The sequence below is a fragment of the Cricetulus griseus genome, chromosome 3 (assembly GCF_003668045.3).
Source record: "Cricetulus griseus strain 17A/GY chromosome 3, alternate assembly CriGri-PICRH-1.0, whole genome shotgun sequence".
NCBI classification, from domain to species: Eukaryota; Metazoa; Chordata; class Mammalia; order Rodentia; family Cricetidae; genus Cricetulus; species Cricetulus griseus.
This window is the reverse complement of record NC_048596.1, coordinates 220223773-220245034: the sequence shown is the minus strand read 5'-3', so window position 1 is coordinate 220245034 and position 21262 is coordinate 220223773. Positions and strand designations below refer to the sequence as shown.

The following is a 21262-nucleotide window of genomic DNA, read 5'->3' as shown; positions in this document are numbered from 1 at the left end:
GGAGTTGGTGGAATGGCATTCTAAGGGCCTTTGAGATATGACTCCAAAAGCTATCACTAGTGTTTAGTGAATTCATATCTGAGACATTTGGTTACACAGTCACTGAGCCCATGAGCTTGAGCCGGGCACTGAGCTGTACCCAGGGGAAGCAATGCAGGGAAAATCATGCATATTCTCATCTGTGGGTTTTAGACAGGGTGGGTTGGCAGGGAAGCAGGGCTGAGAGTCAGAGCACTGTGGTGCCCACAGAAGTCACACTCATTCTACATTTCTGGGAGAAGGCCGACAGCATGGGTTTGGGGTTTTCCCAGCTCCCCACCTGGCCAGCACAGTGACTGCTGCTCCTCTGGAAACAGCTGTAGAGCTCTCCTTAGTTCAGAGTTCTACCTTTTCCATCCTTCACTCATTCTTTCCTTGGTTCTGAAGCTTCCCGACAAAGGCATCTCTCCTTTCTGTTTGTGACTTTGGATTGACAACTTGAGGTTGTAGCTTCAACATGGAATCAGTGCAGGACAATGAACACCAATCAAGTTGGGCTTCTTCAGAGCAGGTGTGGGGGAAGAAGCATCTTCTCAGCCAGGCTCTGCTCTATCCGAGGCACAGCGTTCTCAGCCTGATCCCACCACAAGTTCCTGGGTATGCTTGCAAAGAGGATGGGATGTCTGGTGGTCTCTGACTTCTGCAGAATTTGTGAGTGTACCACTACCTGGGTCCTTATGGATGTTGTCTGCGAAATGCTGATGAATGGAAAGTTGATGCTTGCTCTGTGCCTTTGCTACATGGTCAGGAAAGGGTAAGCATTCAGGTGAGGAGGTAAGATCAGAATCAACACTAGGTGGGTAAGGGCCTTTCATAAAAGTATTGATTCATGCCAACAATTCTACAAAGTCCCAACAAATCAGGTTAGACCCACCAGAATCCCTGAGAACACTATTTTTTCTATAAGGAGATTCTATTTTATGCTGACTAATACACAAAAATACAATGCAACAGAGATCCTAATAAATATGATGCTGTTCTTTTCCTTCTCATCCTTTGGCTATCCATGTTTTCTAAAGTTGATGTATGCTCACTGGGCATGTTAGTGGATTTCACTGTGACTTTCCATACATGCAGACTTTACACTTTGGTCTCACCTGCCTCCTGGCAGGTTGTATTACAAAGACTCCTTAATCTTTACAAAAGACTCAGTTTCATTTTTCACTATACCTGCTGCCCAAAATTGTCAGATGTGTCTAAGCATTGGAGGAGACTGAAAACAAGAGTTGAAGTTAAAACCACCTGTATCTGGGAATTCTGTCTAATTTGATGCTTTCCTTCAGTCCTGTGCACGTGATGGCAACTCACCAGTATTTTCGCAGGGCTCTGTCTATGGAGCTGGACCACTGGGACATCCCTCTTCCTGACAAGATGAGGAATTGTAGCATTTCTCAAGAAAGCGCTGAGCTCAGGGGTGTCCTCTGGGGAGGCAGCAGGCTGCAGAGAGAAAGCAGGAGTCACCACACACAGCCACATCAGTTTTTACATTGTCCTTCACCTCGGAGCCTGGGCGGCTGGACTGGAGTCACATGAGAGTTCACAAAGGTTGGGCTTTGCCATTGGCAATTCAACACCAAAATGACTCATGCTGACAACGAACAAGCCTGTCCACTCTACAGTTACAGGAACCCACGAGGCACGGAGAGCACATTCTTGGGAAATTCATCTTGTAAGGATAAGCTTTTAAGAGAAATCATTTCCCCAGAAGGGCAGAAACCAAGAAACAGACTTCCCACATGAGTTACTCTCATTGCTTTTCTCTCATGATGAAGGGGGCTGGCTAAATAGAGGCAGCTTCAATGTGAAAGATAAGTCCTGAGGTGTCTAGAAGGGTTAGGAACAGCCTGATGTAATCTAAGTAACTGTCTTCGTGACTGTGACCCTTTTCCTGTGATCACAAGAAGTGTCCCTGTGAGGAGAGCTGTGTCCTAAGGACAGTGACTTTCACAATGAGCACACGGCGGTTCTACAGCTTACTTTCCACTCTTAGCAGTTTGTATTCTAAAACCAGTGATTTTATCTCAACGTCCATGTTAAGAACAACTTCTGGCTGAAAACAGATTTTGGGATTCCAATGAACCACACACAATATCCTAGTGACATTATTTGTTTGCAGATATACCTAACCTGCAGCTCACGGGACATAAGTGGCATGAAAACTATGAATGAGGCCTAATACAAAGTAGTGAATGTACTTAAAGCATTATGGAATTATTATTATTAGTATCAAAATAATAATAATAATAATAATAATAATTATTATTATTATGTTTGCACAGTCAAGTATAAACTTTGTTAGAAATTCAGTGTTGTGACCCAGTGGCAAAAGTTTGGAACACCACAAACCTGCCCCTCCACTTCTACCCTGACTTTAGTTAAGCTTTCCTTTAGTTGGCTTGTCTAAATGTGATGAGAGCAACACTATTACACTCATGTCTGGATTGAAAAAAGCAATTCCAGCATAGCAGCTGTGGGATGTACTACAAAAGATAAAACAGTGGTGCTCGTTGTATCCAAGGGCCTAGCAGAATCTACCAGACAGACAAAGGGATGGGATCCAGTCTCTACAGAATGACAAGGGTCATGACATGCTGGAGTTTGCTCCTGTTGGCTTCCCTGGATTCACCTCACCAAGAGCCCTTAGATTCCCACTCTGTAGCAGTGTGTCTGGTTTCCATTCCTGAGCTATACCATCACAAAGCTCTGGGCTTCCATTTCACGAGGCACATGCTTTCTGTGGCCTCTAAGTAAATATCAGGCCCATCCACAATTGCCACTAGCTGGTCTCAGGGAGAAAAGATAAAGTAAGAATCACAGAGTCACTTGTACGCTCCTAGAAAACACCAGAAAACAGGAAGGGAAATCTAACATGGACAACTTGGGGAGATTAGGTGGGAAAGCCCAGTAGGAATGAAAGGGAAATTTGCAAACACAAAGGACTCTAGGTGTCCCGTAGATCCTGAAGAAAACATAGTGAGGGACATAGATATTGCCTGGATATGTTAGCCAAGAACTGTGGACCTTTGCTGAGTAGGAGATTCTGCGGGTAAAGATTGAATTATAATTACCCAAGAGGGTTTGGATAAGTGACAAATGTTTAGAAGAGTATCAAGTAAAGTCCCTTGGCCATTCTCATGTTAAATCAGTCTCTTTCTGTGCCAGAGTCTGTATAGTTTCAGGTAGCCAGGGCTGTACTGTGAAGTCCTGTCCCTGCCTCCCAGACCCCTGCCCCAGAAGCTATCAAGCAAGCAAACAAAAACAAGTTTTCAATAGGTTAGTTGGGGTGGAACCAGAAGTGGACAGGCAAGAAGCTCACTCTTGTAAATGATACAGGTTGAACTATTTGCTTTACTTTTTATTTTGATGAGGGAGGAAACTTCTGAGGCTTGTAAGATCCCAGGGAGGGATGGTAGAGGAGAAGAGGGTGAAGATACAGGAAACAGGGACCTCTGATATAGAAAAATTAAGCCGGAGGAGGAAATGGTTTTTCTCCAAACGTGTTGCAGAGAGAAGTTGAAGATGAGAGAGAGTAGTAAATGGTGCATATTGTGGACTGGATTTTGTGATGTGGAAATCAATTATTTGAATACACACTTGTCTTCAGGCCACTGCCACTAGTAATGCGAAGGAAAATGGATAGGAAATACGAAGAGTGTAGTAAAGGCTTGGAGAAGCCAATATAGAGATCAAGGAAGACAGAGCTTCCTTGTTACAAGGATGGCCCCGTGAATACTTCCAGCCACTGGGATATAATGGGACCACCAGCTACAGGGTATAAAAGCTGGGCTATGAAAATATGTCTGGTTGGGACTTCAAGGGCAGTGACTTGGAAATTGCAGAAGGGAAATTATGACAACCTTTAAAAGAGTGTCCAGGTAAATCATCTTGCATTCTCAGCATGTCTGGGAAGCAAGTTTAACAAAAGTTAGCTTTAAGAGTGGGCTGGGCTGGACCAACTGCTAGCTAGAAAATACGGCCCCTACAAGACAGGGGTCAATGGAACATGCTCCTTTTTTTTCATACCACTGTTTAGGAAGCATGCATATTAACCAAGAAAGGTTCACTGGAAAGAGGAAGTGAGAACATTATTATAAAAATAGGAGAATGGATGAAGAATAGGATGTTGAGTGTGGCAGAGGTAAGGTGTCTAGAGAACATGTTCAAGACCAGTGTCCAAAGCCCTGTGGTGGTGAGATGCATGGATGGAGTGAGGTGAGAACTCAGATGTGTTAGCTCCAGGGATGTTGGAATTTCCCAGGACAATGACAGAGGCTGGTCTTGCCAGAAGGCTAAACAAAGGAGTTGTTCACAAATGCTCAGAGATAGAGAATCTGATGGAAAAGTGTTTAGAAATAGAGGGTCTGATGGAAAAGTGTTTACGGCATAAGAGCAAAAAAATTAAGCTCAGACAGACAATTAAGAATTGTGTAAATCCCTAATTCCTCATATGTTTTCTATTAAATTTTCTGTATGTGTCTGCTGTCACCGAGTTCATATTTATCATAAATATCATAAATAACTTCTCTTTATTTTCTTTTTGTCTGAGACAGGGTCTCGTTATGTAGCTCAGGCTAACCTTAACCTTAAACTGCCCCAGCCTCTAGAAGTTAGATGGAAATACTAGAAAAATTGGGCCATGATTGTGTGTGTGTGTGTGTGTGTGTGTGTGTGTGTGTGTGGGTGGGTGGGTTCACATATGTGTGAAAGTCCATATAAATATGGATTGTAGAGTAGACATTTGGCTATTGTTCCTCAAGTGCCATCTAATTTGGGGTCTCCTTTATTTGTTTGTTTGTTTGTTTGTGTGATATGGAGTTTTCTATTGGCCTGGAACTTTTCTAGTAGGCTATGCTGGCAGGCCAGAAAATCCTGGGGATTTGCCTGGCTCTGGCTCTGAATGATTTCGTTACATAGGTTCTTGTTTTGGCATGGTGGCTATTTTACCAACTGTGCCATTTCCCTAGTGTCTAGTTGTGATTTTCTATTCTCAAATTATAACCTATGATTATTATCAGTATTAATAAAACAATGGCCCCAAACCAAGACTTCTTTGTGTGGTTTCATCAGATGTGGCTTATGTGAAAATGAAGAACACATGTACTGGGTACATTATAATTTGTCAGTATTAATACATGGTCTCTGGATAAAGCATAGATCCTCTGCTAGCTAGAAAACAGGGCCCCTGTAAGACAGGGGTCAATGGAACATGCTCCTTCTGTTTCATACCACTGTTTAGAAAATCGAAAAAGTGCTGCTGTTGAGAACCATGGTCAAAGCGTCTTCAAACAGCTTACAAGCCAGTGTTCTCAAATGGCATTCCAGAAATTATTCCACAAAACAAAACATAACAAAGGGGGAGAAGTTATCCAAGAAATGTAAACAACAATTAAAATCCATTTTCTAGATAGATAGTGGAGTCTCTTTCCCAGTTGGCCATGGTCACACAGACCATGCTTTTCCTGGGTCTGAGATGAGCAGAGGTGAGGGAGGCTGGTCTCCTAGCATTCGGGTGAGGCAGACATGCAGTCAAGAGTAAATTGGTTCAATGTTGTGTGAAGCTGCATGTAAACACTCAAGTGACTCCCTAAGAAGAAACAACTTCCTTCTGTAACAAGGAAATAATTGTTAGTAAATATGTTTCTTTCGACAGCTGCTACTCAGGATTTGACCTTAACAAGACTTTTTAATTTTCATCATTTTCCCCCAAACTCCTCACTCTGGTGTAGGTTTAAATTTATGAATTAAAAAACAATATGCAGCCAGAATGTGCAGTGCAGTTAGAAAAATGGGATTTGAAGAAAGGGGTTGGGTGAAATGAGACCGGTGGCCCCGAGAATCCGGACTTCAGCATTTTATCCCATCTTTTTCTTCTTCGTAGTGTGTCTTTAGAGTTCAGGTATTTCTAGCATACATAAAAGAACAGACCATACTCATGGACTATAATTAAATTTAAGTGGAAGCAAGCCTAGAGGGCCAGTGTACCCTGCAATTAAGACATACATGTTAAGGGTTTGTGGGCAGAGGGAAAACCCGACTTTTTTCTTCTCGAGTTATGCACAGCCTAACTACAAGAATCAATGCACTCCATTGATGGTGCTGAAGCTTCCTTAGTCTTTGGATGTGGTGTTTGTCCATTGTACGGTGTCTATGGGGTGTGCACATATATACATTGTATGTACATGTGAATGCTCACATGCACCTGTCATATGAGTGGAAGTCAATGGACTACGTCTGGTGTCATTCTTCAGGATGGAGAAAATGAATTCAGTAGCAAGTACAGATGGTAACCACAGCATCCTAACTGGAAAAGAAAACCAGAGCCAGGTGGGCTGTCTCACTCAGACCTTTTGGAAGAGGGGGAGCATTACTTACCACAAGAGAGGTAAGTCTCAGGTGTCAACGAGTACTTCAGATATGAAATAAACTGTGGCTGCAAGGGCTTTAAAATGATTCCAAAAGGCATGGGATGACCAAGCCAGGTGAAGTACTCTTCTTTCTCTGTCTTCTTCATTTTAAAGGTGTATGTTAGGTGGGATCTGGGGTGAGTGAGTCGGCTGTTGGGCTGTTGTTCAGGAACTGACAAGTGTCCCCAAGTTTTGAATTGAAGAGAAACAGTAGACAAAAAGAAAGTACTCTTAGGGATAAGACAAACTATGCAAATTTGCCAAGCCACTGTCTGTAGGCCACTTGAGTCTAGAAAACTATTTGTAGGGCTATAATCCTTGACAGATGAAATGGTTCTGGGTTTCTGCCATCCCTGTTTGTATGTCTGGTTCTCATTTGGACTTCCTGTGGGATCAGTCTTGCTGAAGCAAGGAGAGACTCAGAGGCGGCTTCCTTCCATACCTCCAAGGACAGTGCTTAGGACGTGGGGCTTTCATATTTCTTGGTCTAGTTTTTCTAAGACCCTTTATGCCTGACGAGTCTTCTCTCTTTTTTTCTTTTTAAAGTTATTCCCGGAAGGTATTCTGGGGGTCTAATGTGCATCATCGTTGCCTTTCTTCCTAGGCACAGTCTCAAATTCTTCAGCCTTCTTCCTCATCAGCTCACAGTTGGGCTGTTTATTACAAAATCTTGCCCATTGAAAAACTTAAAATCCTTTATTCTTCATGAACTTGTGGTTCCTTGGTTGGGTTTACTTTTTCAACCTCATCTTATCTAAAAATCATAGCATGTTTGAAAGTCTATCCAAGTCCTGGATAAAGTCCGCCCAAATAACAAAATTGGTAGTTTGAAAAAAAAATTATTTTACCATCTTTAGTATAGTTGAGAAACACTTTATTCAACTCTAAAATCTTATTCCAAGAAGGATCTGGAACAAATTAGATTTAATGGATCGGTCTGAATGCTGCAGACAGTTGAATGTTTCAAAATGTTTTAGATGGTTGAAGGGGGAGAAACCGTCACATTAAAATCCTTTCCTTCTGACTTAGACCATGAAGTGTGTAGGCAGAATCTTCATGGAAGTTTGATCCTTCTCCTGAAGATGTAGAAGATGGGTAACCAAACCCCAAGAGGCTAAGAGCATCACTACATAACAAAGCCCCAACCTTTGGATTGGGAGGCCAATGTGCAAGTAGTGGGAACTAGTCTATCCCACTTCTGTTGCTCTCTGCTGACTGCAGCTGGCATTGGCTTCCTTGAGTGAAAAATAGGGACTGTATAGCTCTCTTTTCTCCTCTCCACATTTCTCCTTCTCCTCAGATTCTGAGGCTTGACATGCCATGCTCTGTGAATCTCCATGAAGCTTAGGGGGATGTAGGCATATAAAGGATGCCCTGTTGTCTAATGGTATCTATGTATGGTCACCCTTGTCCCTTCCCATCTTGGATGCTGATACTCTGCAATTGGACAACAAGTGAGATGACTCTGGGTGACATTGTTTGCTGTTGCCTAAAGTGGCCATAGGTTAGAATTATTATGCTGGTGGCTTATCAAGGCACTCAGTGTTCCCTCCTCAAACTTGGGAGACACTGGAGTAACTTGATCAAATACCAGCTTCTACTGTGGAAACTGAGCCTTGTTAAGGTCAGACTTACTGGACCTTGATGTGTGTGTGTGTGTGTGTGAAGACTTTAAGGCTTTTGTTGAATTTGGAACACATCTTTGTTTGCACACAGGTCAAATTTCATAGGGTTTGGGGAGATATTTGGCAATAAGGAGGCATTTCTCTTTAAAAATCATGTTTTAAATGGTAACTCAGTTCTCAAGCCAGTCCACAAAAAGAAAGTCCCAGGGAGAAAACCCTACTTAAGCTTCAATATGGTTTTGATGCCATAAAACTGGGTATTTGTAATAAAAATAATAATATCCAGGGCAATGGTCATATGAGTGATTATAAAAAATAGAAAAATTATTTGTTTACTCTGTGATATTTAGTGTTTAGGTAGGGATAGTTTGTTTTTTTTTATAGCTGGAAATGGGAAAGTGTGTCCATGTTTGGTAGGCTTTAAGTGAATATCTACATCATCTTAAAGGCTTTATATTTGGTGGCTCTGGTTTTCTGTAGTGGGTGGCCTAGAGCGCTTCTTAGGAAATTGTTTTCTTTTCCATAAGTATGTGAGAGAAGCAGGCATGGAGGGGCACCCTGTAATCCAAGGAGCTAGGAGACAGAGGTGGGAGGATGGAGAGTTTGAGGCCAGCTTGGGCTGCATACTGCGAACTCGTGTCAAAACAGAGCAGAACAAAAGAACAAAACAAAATAATAAAAACACACAACAAAGCTGGTTAGAAGGTTGCACTGAGACAGCCAAGTGAGAAATCTTCCCAACCATAAGTGAGCACAGTCAAGAATTTACATGAGAGAACAAGTTGCCTAGGATGTGTAACAGAGCACAGAAAAGGGGTGGGGAGGGGTGGTGACTAAGAGGAAATTGTTTGAATGGTGGCACAAGATGGACTGCTCAGGGACACAGATGTTTCGAGAGCCACTCATGACCTGGCACTTTCCTTATTAAAGCATTGTAGAGAAGGCCACAGTTAATGCAGAGATTCCAAACTGGTCCAAGTGTTGACAATAAATGACCATTGAGGGCTCAGCCCCAAATGGCAAATCTATATCATCAACTGAGCCACTTCTAATCACTTCCTGGCCCACTTCTAGCACCTCCAGAATCCGGAGCTTGTGGAACACTGCAGAAGAGGGGGTGGGAAGAATGTAAGAGCTGCAGGATGGGAAGAGTGCTGTGAAATGGTGTCCCCTTTATATGTCAAGGAACTTGCACGCATGGGCTCAATGCAGCTATGGTTGCCTGCACAAGGCCAAGCCACTTAAAATTCCAGCATAGATGGAGGAGGGGGTTGTGAGGCTCCACTCTTAGATGATGAAATGTCATCAGTTGATGACTTTTGGAGGTGTGGTCACTGGTAGACTGCCCATGCTCTGGTCAGTGACTCCATACTCGTGTGCATAAGGGCAGCACTAATTAGAACCAGCAGGTTTCTTTTTGAAAAGGATTGTGTGAAGGTACATCTGACAGAGGATATTCAACACTCATTGGAGGAGCTTCTTTGGCATGAGATGGGAGAGACCCAGAGAGACCCACAGCTGGATAAGGTGCAGAGAGTGAGAGACTTTGGAGCACTCAGCCCAAATGGGGATATTGTTATCAAATCTCTTCCTTCAAGGCTAAAGAACTGGCTGAAAGATTATGAAAGCCAGAGGTGGTGGATGGCTCCAAAGAAACAATGTCTTCTAGGCACAATAGGGCTGATGCAATATGAGCTCACAGAGTCTGTGACAGCATGTACAAGACCTGCACAAGTTTAAGCCAGAAAAAAAAAAAAACTACAGCAAGAGAAGAGGAAATGGACACAAAGTCTTATACTAACTAAGATGCTGCTTGCAAGTGATACTGATGGGAGAAAGCTGATTTTTCCCTAATGAACACCGGGTATATCATCCATATTCCAAAGCAGGCCATATGATCAGGAGTAGGTGATCAATATAAAATAGACTCCATGGTATTACAGACAGATGCCCCTGGGCTTGGTGCTGTATATAATACCAGTACTGGGGAGACAGAAACAGATGTTCCCTGGAAAGCATTGGCCAGACAGGCTAGCTGGATAGTTAAGCTCCAGGTTCAGTGAACACCTGGGATGATGGAGAAAGACAGCAGTGCTTACCTCTGATATATATATATATATATATATATATATATATATATATATATGCTATCAATTAGCCTTAATATTGCCATTTTAAGATTTAACCTATGTGTTGAAAAAATTTGTTTTTCACTAATTTCTACTCATACTTAATAAAGAACAAGTTGTTTATCTTTGCATTGTCAAGGAAGGAATAAATTACTGAATAAGTTAATAACTGCCACAAGTCTATTTAATATCTTAAGAGAAAATGATATTCAAGTACTTTAAACTATAAGTGCCAGTGACATAAAATAAAGGTTATCATTTCAATGTTTACTTATTAATAAGATGACTTTTTTTGAAATTTCTCTTGGAGCATATTAAATCTTGTTAAAGTATATTGAGGAGGCTGGGAAAATGGCTCAGAGGTTGAGAACACTAGCTATTCTTCCAAGACAATTTGGGTTCTGTTCCCAGCACCCATTTGATAGCTCACAACCATCCCTGGCTCCAGTTCCAATGGACCCAATGGCCTCTTCTGACCTCCACAGGCACCCAGCATGCATGTGATATGTATATGCTTATATATGTATAAGCATATGTATAAAACTCTCCTATACATAAAGCAAATCACTATAAAATATGTTAAGAACATGAAAGTAATAACAATTTGACTTTGCCATAGCTTAGGAATTCATACATTATTCTAATTAAGCTACTTTAAGGAGCTGTTACTTCATATTGTCATAAAATCTTATATTCAGTTTTCACAGATTGAAAGATTTTTTTAAAGAAGTATAATTAACTTGCATTAAAAGAAGTTCCTAGCCATGGGCAGATTTTTAATGTAAGTCTATTTGCACTCTAAAGAATAAGTAGGAAGCAGAGAATGCCAGGTGCTTAGTATATACTACCACTCAGTTTTCATGAATCTGTCAACATTTAATGCAAGTTATCTGTTAGTACTGTCCCTGTCACTGAAAACGATTGTTAAATTGCCACGGGGTGGGGTGGGGGGGACCTTACAGCCAGTATAGTGGCACTTTAAACAAGTTACATAATATATACAAACATATGTAAACACTGTCAGACATAAGCCAAACATTGCACTCTGAGAGAGTTAGGAGCCTTCTGCTGCAGCATATGGCTCAAGACTATGTGAGATATGTTAAATACAGGGCACAGTGTGTGAAGATCTGAGTTACTTAAAAGTATATGCTAACATTTGAAGACATTGTTCTTTAATAAGGTGTTGTCCCTGTAGACAAAAATTATTTCGATGAAGGGGAAAGAAACAGGAAATGAGACAAGAATTCCAGGAGCTATTTAAAATAATTTCATGTCACACAATGGCTTTATTTATTATTGCTCCAAAAAGAGGTTGGTTTATCACCCCTTATGCCTTTTCTGTTGAACCTGCTGTTAGTCCTCTTGCCTCTACATACAGAACATTTGGGGGTGGAAAAGGAAGCTATTCAGAGTGACAGTGACCCTGGGTCTGTGGTTGGGTCCTGGAAGTCTGTGGTTCTAGAAGTCTGTCCTTGTACTAGAGACACTGGGTCCTTGTAGCCACTAGGAGAGTGTTCTTAAGAGAGGTTGTCTTCTGAGGACAACATCTGATTCACAAAGTTTTGTTTTTGTTTTCATGCAAATGTGACATTTTCAAGGACTTATGTTACTTCATCTCTTTACTTCCCAGAAGGAACCCAAGCCAAATTTTGACCTTAATCTGGATGGGACATTTGGGACATTTGGGCTCTTTGGTCATGAAGAAGTGGCCAGCAGAACATCTGCTTGGACAGAAGGTAGAATCAGGTAGAGAGGGAAAATTTAAGGTCCATCCCAGAAGCTTCTCTTAATTGACTCCCAGGCTCCTTCCGGAACTTCCATTTGAATCAATCCCCAGGTTCTGCTCTGACCCAGCCTCATTAGACACCTTTAAGTCAGGCCTCTCATTCTTTCTCTAGACCCCTAGGCTTTACTTGGACCCTGACTTCTAATATACCTCCAAGAACCCTTTCTGACCCTGCTTCTAATAGACTCCTCAGGCCCCACCCTGACTTCTTTTTCTAATAGACCCAAGGTCCCTCCCTGACCCTGTAGTGCCATAGACTCCCCACACCTTGCACTGGCAATACTTTTCCCTAGACCCCCAGAAGCATTTAAAGTCTGCACTGCTTTGGCTTCTCTACAAACTTTTGCTACCATGGGAGCCCTGAACATTCCAATGTAGGGGTTCTCGGGCATTGAGACAGCCTTTGGCAAATTCTCACATTTTACCACTTGCTATTGACAACAGCTGCAAGAGCCCATTTTGGCAAAGATCTTCATGTCTTTGGACAATATACCAAAAGGACTTTTGAAAATGGTAATTTACAACAACTCTCCCAAATGTAACATACCTAATTATTATTATTATTATTATTATTATTATTATTGTTTGGTTGTGCTATTGATCAGTCTATAAAAGGTGATCAACGAAAAAGGCTCAATAATTGAGCTATAAATATTCAACACTTGCTCAGGCTGAGATTTTATCCTAGGTTATGCCCTTTAAAATCAAGAAAGTTCTGCTAAATAATCACTGAAGCAACTTAAATTGAGCCACTGGTTAGACCACACTCCTACCTTTATATCCTGTGGATTGATCTCAGGATTTGTTTGACATCGTAGAGGTCCCAGAGTTTGAAGATGAAAAATATAGAGGAGAAACTCATCCCTTGCAGAGAATGGCCAGCCCACTTCAAGAATGGTGTCACTGATGGTGCTGGGTCCAATATTGTGCAGCTGCAAGAAGGTGACACATTAGGAAATGTAGTCCAGCTCTGTCTATCATGTATCTGTTTTGAAAAGCGCATGTTATTGTCTTTGACTATGGCAGTAGGAAATAGAACATAAAATCCTCCCATGAAGGGGAACTCTGAAATTACTGGGTGAAGATATTGAGGGAAGACTCTGTTTGCAAAGCTCTAAGCATGGGTTTCCTAAAGACCGTGTAGCTGGAGCAATTCATATCACAAATGCTTGGGACCAGAAGTATTTTGAACTTCACAATACTGCACAGACCTAATGTAAAACCTCAGGGATAGGACCCTACTGTAATCACAAAACTCACTGATGTTTCAGACATACCTTATTATGCATAGCTTGAAAGCAATCTTTTAGGTACTTTTTACTAATTTTTTAAGTATATTTGTGCATGTGCGAGCACCTATGTACATATGTGCCTGTGGAGGCCTCAGGTTGGAATCAGCTGTCTTCAAGGATTGCTTTCCACCTTAAGTATTGAGATAGTCTCTTACTTGAGCTCAGAGCTAACTGCTATGGGGCTGGCCTAGCTATTCAGCTTGCTCCAGGGATCTCCTGTCTCTGCTTCCTAAACACTTGAATGACAAGCAGGTTGCCACACCCACCTGGCAAGGGCTCTACCCACTGAGCCAACTGCCCAGCCCATTATAAGTGTTTTTTGAACATGCTTGTGTTTTGACTATATATGATCTGTCCCATGAGGTCAGGTGTGGTATTTTCTTCTTGGAGCAGGCTTTAAAACAATTGAACTTTGTAGTACATTCTGTTGTTTTCAGATTTAAAAGGCCCCATCTGGGCTCACTGTGTGCAATCACTGCTATGCTTACCTTGAATTTATGTAAATCTAACAGTAGCACTAGAAATGCAATTTTAATTATAGGCTTCCAAAGTGTAGCCATCCTTTCTTTACATTTGGAATTTGCCTCCTCCTGCCTGACTACTGACTTGTCAATTGCAACCATATGTGATGCACTCTCTTTCACCCTCTGGGAAAATGGCCATCCATCAAGCACCAAAGCCAGTCTGTGTGCCCCACAACTCTCTGCCAGGGAGTGTTTCAAAGCTAAGATTCTGGTGTGTTGTCATTAGCCAATCCTAGAGAAAGGAAGGTCACATCCCATGAAGATGACCAATTTAAACAGGTGAATTCTACTCAGAGGACACAGACCACATCTACCCAAACGCTAGGCACATTGGAAGGAATTATACATTTACAACTTCTCTTCAAAATTAGTAGACAGCTTGGTGGCCCCTCAGTTCTGGCAATTTTCACCAGAATCTATATAGCAACCTGGTTTTTTTTTTTTTTTCTTATTTGATGACTTGCTTAATTCACATTGTTAAAGGAGTATGGCATCCACTGATATAGCATATTATGAAGCTTGAGATTAGTATGTAAGAAATATTTGGTGATTTGGTGGGCATCCTGGAGACTACTTTAAACTTTTATGATGTTTATGCTAATCCTAGAAGCAGGGCTGCACAGAAATGATTGAATGTGAACGTTTTCCCAAACTTTGAAGTTTTACCATTCTTAAGAGGAAATTGGCTCACATGGTTTAGTAAATAATTCGACTGCTTGCTATTTTCCCTGTGAAGTTTTTGACCTGAGTTACACTGGGACAGGCTGTCTTTTTGTTATCAGAAGAGTCTGAGCTCAGGCCAAGGCTTCTGAACATAAAGATGAAGGAAGTTTTTGTGCCGGTACTACTCGGGCATTATCACTTCTTCCCCATGGACGAAGAGCTCAAGTTTGGGAATGTCTTCATTGTTAACCCTGGAGAAGCTCTTCATAGCCCCTTGTGTAGTGTTAACTGTCAGCTGGATGGAAGCTAGAATCACCTGAGATAGGGGCTGGCCCATGGGCGATTATCTTGCCCTGCATTGATGTTGTTAGGCCCATTTTTAATTAATTGTGGGTGGGACTATTTCCCCTGGGCTGTAGAAGTGAAGGACATGGGCTTGAGCACACATTTCTTTCTGACTCCTGAGTGCAGATGCAATGTGATCAGCTAGCCACCAGTTCCTGCTACTATGTCCTCCTTGCCTGCTGTTGTGTCTTTCCTGCCATGATGAACTGTATTCCTCTGGAACTATAAACTAAAACAAACCCTCTTCCCTTAAGTCACTGTTGGTAGTGAATTTTATTACAGCAATGAAAAAGTAGCTAATAATTCTTGTCACAAGATGAAAGTCACACTCAGAAATAAATTGACTCCTAATGAAATTATGCTCTAACCTTAGATCAGTGTCTAACTTATCCATCATCAGAGAAGCTTCCTCCTGCAGTAGACCGTGACAAATACAGAGACCCACACCAGGACAATATGCAGAGAGTGAGGGACCTTGGAACATTCAATCCTAAATGGGTTGTTTCTCTCCATTAGCTCCCTCTGACACCACCCCCCCCCCCAGGATTAGAGGACACTGCAGAAGATGAGGTAAAAAGATTATAAGAGCCAGATGTGGTGGAGGACACCAAGGAAACAAGGGCTTCCAAACACAACAGGATTGACACACATAGGAAGTCACAGACACTGTGGCAGCATGTACAGTCCCCTACATGGGTCTTTGCCAGGTGGGATCCCTCGCAGCACTGAGAGAGGAAGTGGACACAACTCCCATCCATAATCTTGAAGCTACCTCCAATTGATAATCACTTGCAAATGAAAAATGAGTTTCCTCCAATGGAGTCTTACTGGGTATACAAACCACTGTTAAGGCCAGGCCCCACGTCCAGCAGTAGATGGGCAACACCTAACAAACTCAATGGAATTTTGAGGTTCTTGGTATCATAATGCTTTCCTTGTCTGGGCTTTTTCTTTTTTTCTTACAGGCCCTTTGCATATATAGGTTTCTGGTTTTGTGTTTTTATGGGCTTTCTGCATGCACAAGTGTACAAATGTATATGTCTCGGTGCCTGTACGTGTTTCTTGGACTTTTTCTTTGGCTCTTACTTGTTCTGATTGTTTGTTTTTATATTTTCTCAAAACTTTATTTTATTATTATGTTTAAATGTTTGTTTGTATCCTAATGAGAAAGGAAGGAAGGAAGAAACAAAAAGGGAGGGAGGAAGGAAGGAAGGAAGAAAGAAAAGTAGGATTTGAGTGTGGGGAAGAAGGGAGGTTCTGGGAGGAATTGCAGGAGAGGAAACCATAATCAGAATATATTGTATTATAATCTATTTTCAATTAAAAAGAGTCATACTGAGAACAATTGGTTCAGCGACATGAATTGACAGAGAATGAATGGAGACAGGATTGCAATCAGAAAGTCTCCTGGAACTTTATTTTTCTGAATTTCCTTACTGGGTCCCCTGAATGAATTACTGCATGGCTGATGGGATTAACTTAAAAGAAAAACCCAAATAAGTCTTAAATTAAGCCCCTGCCATATGCTGAGTTTTTCCATTAAATTAAAAATTTTAGGTAACATGTCCATAAATGATCCTACTATTAACAGTTTAAGAGCCCCGTGTGGAAAAAGGACATGGGGCTCTTTCTGTGGGATGCTGTTGTCTCTGAAGACAGTTGACTAATCCATGGAGTATTCAGATCTCAGAATAAATTATTCATTTTCAATTGCAGTTACACAAATAACAAAGTAAAATTATTCTATCATGTTCTTGCCCATAAATTATATCTGTATTGTGGCATAATAATGAATAATTCATAGAGTATTCTAATAGTAGCTTATAATTAAGGACATTTACTTTATATATAGGCAATTTTTTTTTTTTCGAGACAGGGTTTCTCTGTGTAGCTTTGGAGCCTATCCTGGCACTTGCTCTCGAGACCAGGCTGGCCTTGAACTCACAGAGATCCGTCTGCCTCTGCCTCCCGAGTGCTGGGATTAAAGGCGTGTGCCACCAATGCCGGGCTATATAGGCAAATTTAAGGGTAACTGAAAATGTGAGAATAAAAATACAATCAAAGGAGGTAGGTGGGTTTTTTATGCATAGGCAATCCAAATATTAAGTGGAGAACAAATGAAAAGATTTTTAAGATCACTTAGTAAGATAAAATGTTTCTTGTCAGGCAATAGATCTCACCACTGAGGACTGAGTGTCCATGTCCATGGTTAGTTATTCAGCAGGACGCCCACTGGCAGCCATTATAGCCATCATAGCACAAGTTATAAGTTTGGACGTTGGACTGGGACCTGAGGTTCTATGAAGTTCTTATTAGTAAAGAGTACATGAATAAAACCTTAAAAATTTTACTATAAGAAATAACTATCTTGGCCTGAAGAGGTGGCTTAGTAATTAAGAGCATTGGCTACTCTCCTAGTGGACCTGAGTTCAGTCCCCAGCACCCACAAGGCAGTTTACAATCATCTATAACTCCAGTTACAGAGGGTCAGCTGCCACATTCTAGCTCCCACACCCACCAGACACACATGCTGTGCATAGATCTTTTGTATATATACATATATATATGCAGATCCCCCAGCAATACATTAATAAACTAATAAAAAGAAATAGCTACCTCATAAATATGCTCCACCAAAGGACCAACTTCCTCCTCTTTGTGGGGCTCCTCTTCTGGTTCCCAGTTGTGGATGGGCAGAACAATCTGCGGAGGGTGGGACACTCTGGAATATGGAATATTGTGTTGATTACTGATGAGGGCATACTAAGGATGCCTTCCTTGTACATCAACATATAGGTACACTGGTTACAAAGGAAGCAAAGCACTCTCCAGTTATCTGAGGATGTATCTGACACATGCTAAGACATTGGTAGAAAGGCTTGGTGAAATGTCTGCAGGAATAGTGGAGACTCAGAAGCACTGCACGTTCTTATTTACTGGCCTAGAGTACAGCCACTGTTTGCAGTCTTGTACATCTGAGACACTGGGGAGCAGAGTAGAGAACATGTTTGGATGGACAAGAACAACTGGACACACATATGTACATTCATAAAGCCTGCTATTTACTCTTTGTCAGTGTGTATATGTGTCTCTGGGCATGGGGGTTATAATCCTTGCTTTAATTCAAAGTAAGGAAGAGGGTGTGTGTGTGTGTGTGTGTGTGTGTGTGTGTGTGTGTGTAAACATATTTAGGCTCCTGTGAGATGTATTCAATATATAGTTGGGAAGAAATATAGTTTCTGGTTAAAGATGTCTGCACAGAACAGTGGCCACTCTGTATATGTTCCTTCTGTGTGGATTCCTTTGCTTCTGGTTCCTGCAGGGAGTAGAGCCAGGGGCAGATATGATCAAGTATGACAATGCCTAGAGTGGTCTTACAGACAGCTCCTGGGACAAGAGAGGTAGAGCTAAGTGTTGCCATCATCTAAGTACGAAATTAAGTTGACACATAGACAAACTTGATGAGTGAAATTTAGTTTGTGGCATCATGTGTACCTGTGTGGGTGTGGTGTGTGCATGTATGTGCATGTGTTCATATGTACTCCCCTCTCCTGGAGGAAGCAGAGGCCAGAGCTTGATGCTGAGATGTCCTCCTCAATTGCTTCTCCACCTTATATTTGAAACAGGACAGCTCACTGAACCTTGCATTCACTGTTTTGGCTATGCTGGGCTGGCTCAGCAGCAAGCCCCTGGAATCTACCCCTCCCTGCAGTTCTGTGTTGGGCTTTCAGGAGTTTGCACACACACACACACACAAACACACACAGCCCTTTCCATGAATTCTGAGGATCCAAATTCAGTTCCTTATTCATGTACTTTACCTTGAGCCACTCCGAAGCCCCCAAAGTAGGAGGGTAAAAGACACTGCTTTCTAGAATCTTATTGGGAAAAGGCATCTTTGAAAGAATCCCACAATTTTTAGGTAAAATTAATTTCAACAGAACAAATCCCTACATATATCTCAAACTCTGCTTTAGGAATATTCAGTAATTACTTCATCCTTTAGCAACTCAAACATTTTTTTTCTCTTCTAGATCTATTTATCTATTAAGGGTTCATTCCTCTTTATTGTTTAATAATATTCCATGGTGTGGTTTGTTTACCATTGACTCACTAGAAACCATTTGTGTTGTTTACAGTCTGGGGCTATTACAAATACATTTCAATAAACATTTATATAGAAGTTTCTGTGTAAACTTAAGTTTTCATTTTCTGGGAATAATTTTTCTGGAATAAAAAATAGCTTTGATAAGTTGAAGTTTGTTTGCTGTCAGGGACTTAAAAAACCAAGGATTTGGTTATGTGATGTGTAATCTTTTTAAGAAAATAGTGGGACTTGTCTTCAATTTCTATTAATTCCAAATAGCAAAGAGCATCATTTATTGCCTTGAACAATGTTGACCTTACATGTTATAGACAGTATCCTATATAGATAGGCTTTGGTTATTCATGGGTTTTCTCTTAAATTTTTCTTTTTATTATTAATTTATTTGTGTGTGTGTGTGTGTGTGTGTGTGTGTGTGTGTGTGTGTGTGTGTGTGTGATGGTATGGTATACCCGTGAAGATCAGAAGACATCTTTATGAGTCAGTACTTTCCCTTTACCATTTTGGTGTTGAATTTGGAGATAATAATTGGGTTAGCCTTGGCAGTAAGTACATTACTTGCTGCACCATATTGTGGGCCCTTCTTCCTCTCTTGATACAGCCTGTTCCACTGGATTATTCTTAAAAGATTGTGTATTTTGGTAATTCCTCATGAACCTAATATATATAGTGTTGCCATTGGAGGCTAAGTTTATTTAATGCATATCTCTCTGTGTTAAATCAATCCTTTCTCCAAAAAAAAAAAAAAAAAGAAAAAAAGAAAAAAACAGAACCTTTTTAAGCCGGGCATTGGTGGCGCACGCCTTTAATCCCAGCACTCGGGAGGCAGAGGCAGGTGGATCTCTGTGAGTTCGAGACCAGCCTGGTCTACAAGAGCTAGTTCCAGCACAGGCTCCAAAGCCACAGAGAAACCCTGTCTCAAAAACCAAAAAAAAAAAAAAAAAAAAACCAAAAAAACAAAATCAATCCTTTCTCCTAATGAATTATATGCCAACTGGCTCAAATAATGTTGATGCCATGTATTACTGAGTCAAAAGGAACAGTTCTAAGTACTCTTATCCACTAGAAATACTCTACTTAAGATTATTTTAAGCCATAAAAACAACAAATAAAAATGGGCTTAACATAGTGCACGATAAAGTAGTTCAGAATAAACACCATTGACCAAAAGAAAATTAGATTTTCCTAAAGGCTAACATGGAAGATCTTCAACATAGCAACTATTTGTTCCTTGAAGAATTAAACATTGGAACCAATGTTTAAAAGCATAATCAGAGGACAGAGTTTTGCTATGTGATATGGCCAAAAAGAACTTCTACACTGTCAGAGAATAAACTGTGGTCAACCACTGGACATTAATGTAGCAATTAAAACAACTGAATGCACATGAGAAGTCCGGTTTTAATTAGTTGTTTGGATTGCTGCCAACAATGAATAGGAATTCCCCTTTTCACTGTACCTGATGGCAGTAATACACGTGAAAACATTAATTCCAAAAGATGAATGTATGAGAATGAAGGCACGTACAGCCCTTCAAGTGACTTGGAATTACCTATACATTATTGAATATGAAAAATTTTTCCCCATTTAAATTTATTTACAAAAAATTAAATTTAGAATTAAAAGACAGCTCATATATATATGGCATTGTTATTATTATTATTATTATTATTATTATTATTGGTTTTATGAGATAGGGTTTTTCTGTATAGCTCTGGCTGTCCTGGAACTCGATCTATAGATAAGGCTGGCCTCAAACTCAGAGATCTGACTTTGCCTCCCAAATGATGTGATTAAAGCATGCACTACCTTGGTTTCTACAATTTTTGGTTAGCAAAACTAAAATAAACTACAGGGTGTTGGTGGCACAGATTTGTAATCCCAGGTACTCACAGGCCGATAATTTTAGCTACTCAAGAGAGTGAGGCAAATGGTTACAGAGTGCGTGAGTTCAAGGCCCACCTTGGAAGCTTAGTGAATTCTGCCTCAAAAGAAAAAGTAGAAAGAAGCTTGAGGAAGTATCTGTATGACAGTGTTACTTAGCATACCCAGAGCCCTAGGTTCAATCCTAGCACTGAGAAAAACAAAAACAAACACACCCTACCCAATGCAAATAAAAAACAATAACAAAACTCTAAGATAAGCATAAGGGATGAGACAGGGCTCATGAAGACAGTAAAAATTAATGCTTCTTTTTATTATCTAATTTATTTTTTATTTTCTTCTTTGAGCTTCTAAAACAGTGGCTTTTTGAGAAAGAGACAAGCAAATGAAATTAAAACTCAACAAAAATAAAACAATCCTAACTTGTAACTTCATATCACGGTACTTCAAGTTAGTCACTGCT

General features: G+C 40.7%; 1 protein-coding gene across 2 annotated transcripts in view; it reads right to left on the bottom strand.

Moving 5' to 3' along the window:
- Window positions 1–21262, bottom strand: part of Itga8 (integrin subunit alpha 8) — a 181221-nt gene that overhangs the window by 30059 nt on the left and 129900 nt on the right. For both annotated transcript variants that reach the window (XM_027405229.2, XM_035441486.1), the window contains 3 exons: window positions 17427–17532; window positions 12760–12918; window positions 1348–1476 (listed from right to left, as the gene is read on the bottom strand). In XM_027405229.2, coding sequence (XP_027261030.1) covers window positions 1348–1476; window positions 12760–12918; window positions 17427–17532 — 394 coding nt within the window. The remainder of the gene's footprint in view (window positions 1–1347; window positions 1477–12759; window positions 12919–17426; window positions 17533–21262) is intronic.